General features: G+C 59.8%; 2 protein-coding genes across 2 annotated transcripts in view; both read right to left on the bottom strand.

Moving 5' to 3' along the window:
- LOC104508312 overlaps positions 1-331 on the bottom strand; it is a gene marked incomplete at its 3' end in the record, with an annotated part of 21,272 nt that extends 20,941 nt beyond the window's left edge. The window contains exon 1 of the mRNA XM_010149885.1: positions 260-331. Within this exon, the coding sequence (XP_010148187.1) occupies positions 260-331 (72 nt within the window). The remainder of the gene's footprint in view (positions 1-259) is intronic.
- An 867-nt stretch (positions 332-1,198) lies between these two features.
- PPARGC1B (peroxisome proliferator-activated receptor gamma, coactivator 1 beta) overlaps positions 1,199-7,870 on the bottom strand; it is a gene marked incomplete at its 5' end in the record, with an annotated part of 8,092 nt that continues 1,420 nt past the window's right edge. The window contains 8 exons of the mRNA XM_010149886.1: positions 1,199-1,302; positions 2,781-2,935; positions 3,207-3,328; positions 4,163-4,238; positions 4,722-5,487; positions 5,951-6,015; positions 6,426-6,462; positions 7,063-7,545. Of these exons, the coding sequence (XP_010148188.1) occupies positions 1,199-1,302; positions 2,781-2,935; positions 3,207-3,328; positions 4,163-4,238; positions 4,722-5,487; positions 5,951-6,015; positions 6,426-6,462; positions 7,063-7,545 (1,808 nt within the window). The remainder of the gene's footprint in view (positions 1,303-2,780; positions 2,936-3,206; positions 3,329-4,162; positions 4,239-4,721; positions 5,488-5,950; positions 6,016-6,425; positions 6,463-7,062; positions 7,546-7,870) is intronic.

A 7,870-nucleotide genomic window follows, 5' to 3' on the forward strand; every position in this document is an offset into this window, starting at 1 on the left:
GCCCCGCTGCCTCTCTGGATTTTGAGCTGGCTGCCAGGCAGGGATCATGGACAGGTCTTCTCGCCCCGCTTGCTTTGCAGGGGTGGAAGCGAGCGGGGAGCAAGCCGCTCGGCCTGGCCAGTCTCCCAGCCGCCTGAGGAGCCGGAGAGAAGCCAGCTCCCTCGCATGGAGCTGGAGGTGCCCGTCCCCCAGGCTGCGCTGGCAGGACCCACTGCGTCAAGCTTGGCCAGCTCTGGCCCCATGGTCCCTCCGTCCTGACTCCAACGTCAGCAGAGGGCTGGAGCAGCAATAGCTGGCAGGCATCGGTCCCGCAGCTCCCCAGGTAGTGCATCCTTCTACCACCCCCCTCCTTCGTGCCTGCAAAGTTGCCTGGCCCCACGGTGAGATCAGTGCGGGGCTGGCACGCCCCAGTGCCCACCAGCTCCAGCACGCACCAGGACTGAGCTCAGCATCTGGATGCCACGATCCAGATGCGCTGGGGCTGGGGGGTCGGGCCATGTGAGCAAGAAGAATGGCTTTGACAGCAAAGTGGGTGACCCCAATACGACCGCCGAGCACCCCGGTTTGCCGGTGGGGAGGAGGGTGCCTCCATGGCTGACGTGTGAATGCCAGCTCTGTGACTCTGCTCTGACCCCCCATTTGCTGAGTGGCAAGTGCCTCATTACAGTGCATAGTTAAAAATCAAGGAAGCGGTACAATAAATCTGAATTACAGTACATCTGAGCCATAAATACATTTTTTTAAGTATATACTTTTTTTTTTCTCTTCTTCTATTAAAAATTAGTTTATAATCCTGATTCTATTCACAATTAACAATTTCATCATCACACACTACGGACAAAAAAATGTTATGGTGAACACAGCTGCAACTCCGCGGCGGGAGCACGGGGGAGGGGGACGCCGGAAGGGAGAAGGGGGGCCGGGGGGCTCCTAGGCTCACCCTAAAACAACCAGTCAGAAGCAGGGGGACTAACGTGTGGCAGTGAGACATCAACACCATGGGGACTCACAGACAGAAGCAGCTTTGTTCAATGTAAACATCGATCGAAGGGACAGCAGTCTCTCTCTCGTGCGTGCGTGCTCTCGCTCTCTCTCGCTCTCTCTCGCTTTCCATAGACTGAATAATTTCTTTGAAAACGTAAACATATTGGAAGTGCCTTGACTGAGGTATTGAGGTATTCCTCCAAGGTTAAGGCTGTTACCGATGCAGGCTTAGCTGGGCCTCCTGCAGCAAGCTGTCAAAATCCATGGTCTCGTACTTGCTTTTCACTGGAGCTGGGGATGACTCCTCCGCGCTGCAATCTGGGAATGGCAGGGACACAAGGCAGCCGGGTCAGGCAGCGGGGCACGAGCATGCTTGCTGCCTGGGAGGGAGGGAAACTGAGGCACGGCAGGGCACTGCTCACTCCCCTGTCACCGACATGCTACATCCTGGCGCTGCAAAGCCAGCCTGGATGAGGCAGTGATGGCGAAGGGGAGCGGGGACAGTGCTGTCTCTGCCCCATTGCAAGGAGCTGTCGGGCAGAGGGGGTGTCAGACACCCCTTCCTGGGTGTGCAGAAATCTGCCGGGTGCAGCTGAATGGCAAGGCGCTGACCCAGGGCCATCCCTGCGGGAGCTGTGCCGGGCAAGGAGAGGGGGGTGCCTACCCGCAGCACACCCCAGCCCTTCTCCGTCAGAAGTGGAACAAGCAGTGCCATTGCAAAGCCTGGGATTTTCAGCAAATGTCAGAAATAAGGCTGCCTTATTTAACAGCCACTTAACCCTTTTGGGCGTGCATTTCTGAATGAGCCATGAATGGCACGGCTGCATTTCTCCTCTTCTGTGGGCTCCCCCTCTCACCCTGTACCAGGGCCAGCAGGATTTTAGGATGGAGCCAGGCAGTGCCATAAGGGGGTGACCGCTGGCCCTGCAGCTATCTGCAGGTGAGGAGCACGGAGAGGGGTTCTCCTAAGCAGGGGGGCAGCTCTGTCCCCACTCCCCACAGCCCTGCACAGCCATGTGCCAACGTCTTCACAGGGTGCTGTTTCCTACCTAGTCCATGCCCAAAATGGGAGGCTCTGGGATTTATTTAGATGAACAACGAGCATTTGAGCCCACAATCAAAGTCAGAGGGATCGCTGCTCTGAGGATATGGGATACTGGAAGGTGCTAAAAGATCAAGTGGTACTTGGGTCAGACTGGGTGTCTACAGATAAGTCAAGACTGAGGTCTTACCCCCATGGAGGGATGGGGTCCAGCGAGACCCTGGCTAATGTGGTTGCCGAGTGAGGCAGGAGGTCTTGCAGAAGCCCGTAGAGCACAGAAAGGGTTAATGTGACCGCAGCACATTTCAGTGCCCTCACTTTGGCTCAAAAGTGCATGTGCACTGCAGTGAGTCTGTCCTGTGGAGCAGCAACCCCCCCAGATCACCTCCTGGGCTAAGGAGATGCTGCTGACTGCTTTCTCTAATGATTCGAAGGGACTTCTCTGCAGAAATGCCACAGACAGGATGGGCTGTGGTCAGCTGAGACCCAGCAGCCCTGGGCTGTGATGCTATGGTTTGCAGCCAACACACTCCGGGTCTTCATGCCACTTGCCTTTCTTCTCTCCCCATTTCCCGAGCCATCAGACTGAGCTAAGAGCAGGTACAGGAGCCACAGGAGAGCCAGTGGGCTTTTCCTGCAGGCTCTGAGGAGGTTTAGGATCCTTGCATGACTATGGTTCAGTAGTGCACTGTGCCATTAGAGCTCTGTGCTGATAAAGGAGGCTCTCTGGAAAAAGCAGCTCCAGCTTTCTTACCCAAGTCAGTGTATCTGGTCCAGAAGAAGTGCCCGAGGCCACCAGAGCTCAGCTGGAATGAAGGCTCATTCCTCTTCCTTAGCAAGGTGCCGTTCTTCAGAGATAAGGCGGCATGCTCTGAATACCGGTAGGTGATGAAGCCATATTTATCCCCCCTGAGCGACCAGAGAAAGAATCCAAGATACGATGAGGGCCACAGTCCCTCTGACATGGTTCTGCCCAGCACTGCGCCCCCAGCGCTCCATCTTTCCGGCCCTCCATCCCACCGGCCCTCCCCATGCCCTTGGACTTCACCGCACCGGCACCACTCGCCCAGGCGCGGCTGGCCGCAGGGCTGACCTGAACGCCTGGCAGTGCTGAGGCTGCCCGGGCGCGGGGTTCTCCACAGCTGCTGGAGCTTCAGGCTGCAGCTCGCTCCCCACCCACCTGTTAGTCCTGGACAGGACCTGACACTCCACGATTTCACCAAACACTTCGAAGCGTTTCTTCAGTTCGCTGGAGCTCATGCTGCTGGAGAGGTTCCTGATGTACACCACCCGGCCTTCCCCCTGGCAAAGCGAGAGAGAGGTTTCAGGCTCGGGACCCTGCATCTCCATGCTGCCCGTGGGCTCTGGACATGTGGGGCCATCGAGTACCCCTGCAAGGCACCAGCGGGACAGGCTGCAGCGGGGCAATGCCACCACGGGCACAGCCTGACACCTCCAGGGTCTGGCTGTCCCCAGCCAGCTCACGGGTGTCACCCCCAGGACAGGGGACAGCCACAACCAGGCTGAAGCAGCCACTGCCCCCTTCTTCTCTTTTAAATTTCTCCTGCATTCCAGCAGCATTTTCAGCTTCTCCTGGTGAAGATGCCAACAAATATTCCCAAGAATCTCTAGGAGAAAAATTCAATGGTGTTGCAGGAAAAGAATGCCAGATGGGCATGTGTGGGGGTGTGTGTGTGTGCACAACAGTGCGGAGGACCGAGTAATTTCCCCACAAGCCCACCCCAACCCAACTCCCACCCACGGGCACACGCTGGGGTTCCCGGTTGCATGAGTTTGCCTCTGCGGTGGGACTGCATCTGTTACAGCCATACAGCCAAGCAGCTTCAGGTTCACCCTGGCTCACCCCGCTAATTGCCAATGCCAGCGGCGCTGAAGCACCGGCATAGGATGCTCTGGGTATTTCTGTGCCAAGGACTCTCTGTGTTGCCAATGGCCAGTGGCTTCCGCTTCACATTAGGTTTTTTTCGCATTCCTCCACCCCCACGTCCTTGTTTAACACTGGCCTCGCACCAAGGGATGCTGAAGCCAGGGCTAATGGGCTCCACCACTGCTTTTCTGGAGCAGGAGGTGAACTGGGGATTGCTTTGGCCCCACAGGGGGTCCCTGCTCACTTACAATGGCCTTCTCTCGTCTCTTCTCCATCTGGCCCCGGTGCCCGCTCCTGCCCTGACACTGCTCGCCGTTCTCACACCTGGGAAGCGAGGGAGAGGAGGTCAGCCGGGGGCGATCCGGCAGGGAAAGCTTCAGAGAGAAGCTGAGGCATATGGTGTTGGCAGTGGTGTGTGGGCGCTCAGAAGGATTGGCAGCCAAGGAGAGGTGGAGATCTGGAAACACTGGAAAGGACACTGGAAAGTACTTTCTGATAGATGGGGGGGCGGTGCCCAGCCAGCGCTCACCACTTCCCAGGCACGGCTCCGGCCCCTGCCCATGCCCTGTTTCTCCCAGCACAATGGAAACCCCTGGCTGCTTCCCCCTGGTGCCGCTTTCTCTGGCTGGGGCTGATGTTTGCAGCAGCTGCTGCTGTAGTACAAATTATTTCAATAGGTTTTCTTTCATTAATTAGCATGTTTGTGACTTGGGCTAGCAGAGCAGACAGGAGGGGCTGCCATGCACTGGGGCAAAAACACAGGGTGCAAGAAAGGACCCAAGTGTCCTCCCTGCAACCCCCCAGTACCTGAAGGTGCGTCTGCTTGCAGGCGATCGGGACCGGCAGCACGAAGACCCTGAGCTGGACCTGCTCCGGGAACAATAATGCAAACTGGTCCTGGAAAGGGGGTTTCTTCGCAGGCACAGCTTGGTGTCGCTATGCTCCTCCTCCTCCTCCTCCTCTTCCTCCTCTTCCTCCTCCCGAGGGGAGCCACTCTCGCTGCAGCTGTCTTCAAAGACGGTGTCGTACTCGGGGGTCTTGCAGAAGACCATGTCCTCATCATCGAGAGCACTGTCCAGAAAGCCAAAGTGCTTCGTTAAGCTGGCTCTGATCTCCTGGTCTCTCAGTTGCTTGACTCCGTCCTTCCAGAGCATCTCGCCCGCCTCCTTGCTGATGAGGTCCAGGTCCTGGTAGTGAGCGGCCGGGACCCTCCGCTTGTGCTCCGACTCCACCTGGCCCGGGGGGTCCCAAGACTTGAGCACCTTCCTCTGCAGGGCAGCCTCGGGCTTCAGCACCTGGCAGTAGTCGTGGTCCCCGAAGGAGTGGGAGAAGGGCCGCTTGAGCACGCCTTGCTGCTCGGGGGGCGCGGGGCGCCCGGCAGCTCGGCTCAGGTGGGCGAAGAGCTCTGTCCTCTCGGGGTGCTTCCTGTGGGCTTTCTGGGAGGCTGCCATGTCCCTTGTACCCCCAGGGCTGGGGGCTGTCCCGTCCTCCTTCCCTGGCTCCTGAGGGATGTCCGGCTTGTACAGATCCTCCTCAGCGGGCTTATATGGCGGAGTGGTGGGTGGCGTGAGACCTGCACCCCCCAAACAAAGGGCAGCACTCAGCTCTGCCCCCACCGTCCTGCCCCGTCCCACCCCAGCGCCTGGGCGTTACCAGGCATTGCAAGGGAGGAGGCTGCTCGGCTCCCACAGCATCATCCCTTCAGCGGCACTCGGGAAAAAGAAGGATGCCTGATCCCAGTGAGGAACCAGAGGACTCTCCCTTTCCTCCCAGCTCATGCAGGAGCCCCTGAGCAGCCCCCCCAAACCCAAATGCATCTGAGCTGCTCACAGTGATCAGATGTGGAGGTAGCACACAGGGAGTCTCCTGCATTTGCAGAGCAAAGGGAGTCTCCCAGGCCAGAGGATGAGCATGCGCCCTCAGCTGGGCTTGGCTGGAGCTGAACTGGAGCTGGTGACTCCAGGCTGAATTTAGGGTAAGTCTGCCCCCACCCAGGGAGGATTTTTGCAAAATTTAAAATTAAGAGCCTGTCCTACCTGCTGTCCCACACAGCTCCACAGTCAGCAGCGGCTCAAAGTTTCTCTTCCCAAAGGTTGGGTCGCTGGAGAAGAGCAGAAAATGAGAGAGGAAGTGTTTAGCTGAACCACAGTCCCAAAAACCAAAAGGAAGCTGAGCAAACGCTGCCTAAAAGCGAGCCCTCCCACCACGGCGAGTGCCTGTCGGAGTAACCCCACAGAGGGGTGCGAGGGGCAGTGGGGCGAGCAGTGTGCCCTCCCCTACCCAGTCAGAGCTCCAGGGCACGCGGCCCCTGGCACGCAGAAATGCCCTGCCCTCTCTGAGCCCCCTGCACTCGCGCTACGGCCTCGGCTCCCCACAGCCCCATGCCCAGCTGCACGGCTCGCTCTGCCCTGCAAAAGCAGCTCCGCTTGCTCCTGCAGACGCGTGCCCAGCCAGACAACCAGGGCATCTTCCCAGCCCCGGCGTGGTTCTCTTAGCCCCGTGCGCACTTACGTTTGTGCCAAGGACAGCGTGAGACGCTGGGGTGTTTCTGAAAGGCAGGGAGAGAAGCAGGGTTACCAGCCGAGCGGCGCTCGCTCCAGTGCCCGCGGTGCTGGCGGCAGGGGCTGGGGTCTTTGCCCACCCTGGCCTGCCACGGGGCTGGGGACTTTGCCCAGGAGGGTGAACACTGCTGGGGCTGAGCCGTTCGTGCTCACAAAGCACTTGTGGATAGCTGTGATTTTGGAGCACTGGCGCACCTTAACCTCAGTGCCCAGGCACAGGGCGAGCCTGCAGGGACAAGGGACCCCGAGGGATGGGGCAGCCTGGTCCCTGCTGGGTTAGCGCTACACCGACTCCTTCAGCTTGTTATAAGGATGGGGAAACTGAGGCATAAGGCCTCCATGGATTGAAACAGCATTCCAAAACTAGAACAGGCCCCCAGCTCCCCATGCGTGGGACCCCACAGCCAGCTGGCACATGGGTCAGGGGTCGGCTGTGCTTGGGGCTGCTTACAGCCTCACTGCCATCCGAGTGGCCAGCACCTGGCCAGCAGCACTCACCCGCGGTAGGGACGGCACAGGCAGCGCCACGGGCAGTGCAGGCACACCGAGGAGGGGTAAGCAGAGCGACAGTCCCCAGCCCCCCTCACCTGCTTGCTCCAGGAGGGCATAGCGTCGGCTCTCAGCTCCGTCGCCCACCTCGCCATCCCCCAGGGAGCCCAGGGAGAGGGGCTGGGGCTCTGCTGGTGGTGCCATGCTTCCACCATCTCCCTCCTCAGTGCCCCCCACCTCCACTTCAGCCGCAGGTTCTTCGGCGGAGAAGCCCTCCAGCACTTGGCACGGTGCGGAGTCCCTGCACGCCAGGGCATCCCGAGGGCTGTGGCCGTTCCCTGCCTCCCTGGAGATAGAGGGCTCGGAGGGTGGCTCATCGAGGAAGGAGAGCCAGTGGCCGAGCTCAGGGTTGAGTCTTTTGGACCGGCGGACGGCGTAAACGGTGCTTTCTTGCTTGCGGGTCCCCTTCCCTGCAGCTGCGCCCAGGCCTCCCGCACGCTTCCCAGCATCATCCTCGAGGCCACCCAGCTCCCCTGGTGCCTCTGCCTCTGCTGCAGGGCTCTGCCGTGGCTCACCCTTCTCTGGTGGAGCCAGTGGCCGAGCTCAGGGTTGAGTCTTTTGGACCGGCGGACGGCGTAAACGGTGCTTTCTTGCTTGCGGGTCCCCTTCCCTGCAGCTGCGCCCAGGCCTCCCGCACGCTTCCCAGCATCATCCTCGAGGCCACCCAGCTCCCCTGGTGCCTCTGCCTCTGCTGCAGGGCTCTGCCGTGGCTCACCCTTCTCTGGTGCTGTTTTGGCTCTGGATGTGCAGGTCCCACCGGCATCCTCCCCATCCTGAGCCGGTGGCACAGGGGAGCGGGAGCCAGGTGGCCGGGCCAGGGCGGCGTACACTGGCTTGCCCAGGCGG

This window comes from Eurypyga helias, unplaced genomic scaffold (assembly GCF_000690775.1).
Source record: "Eurypyga helias isolate BGI_N326 unplaced genomic scaffold, ASM69077v1 scaffold28114, whole genome shotgun sequence".
Lineage (NCBI taxonomy): Eukaryota > Metazoa > Chordata > Aves > Eurypygiformes > Eurypygidae > Eurypyga > Eurypyga helias.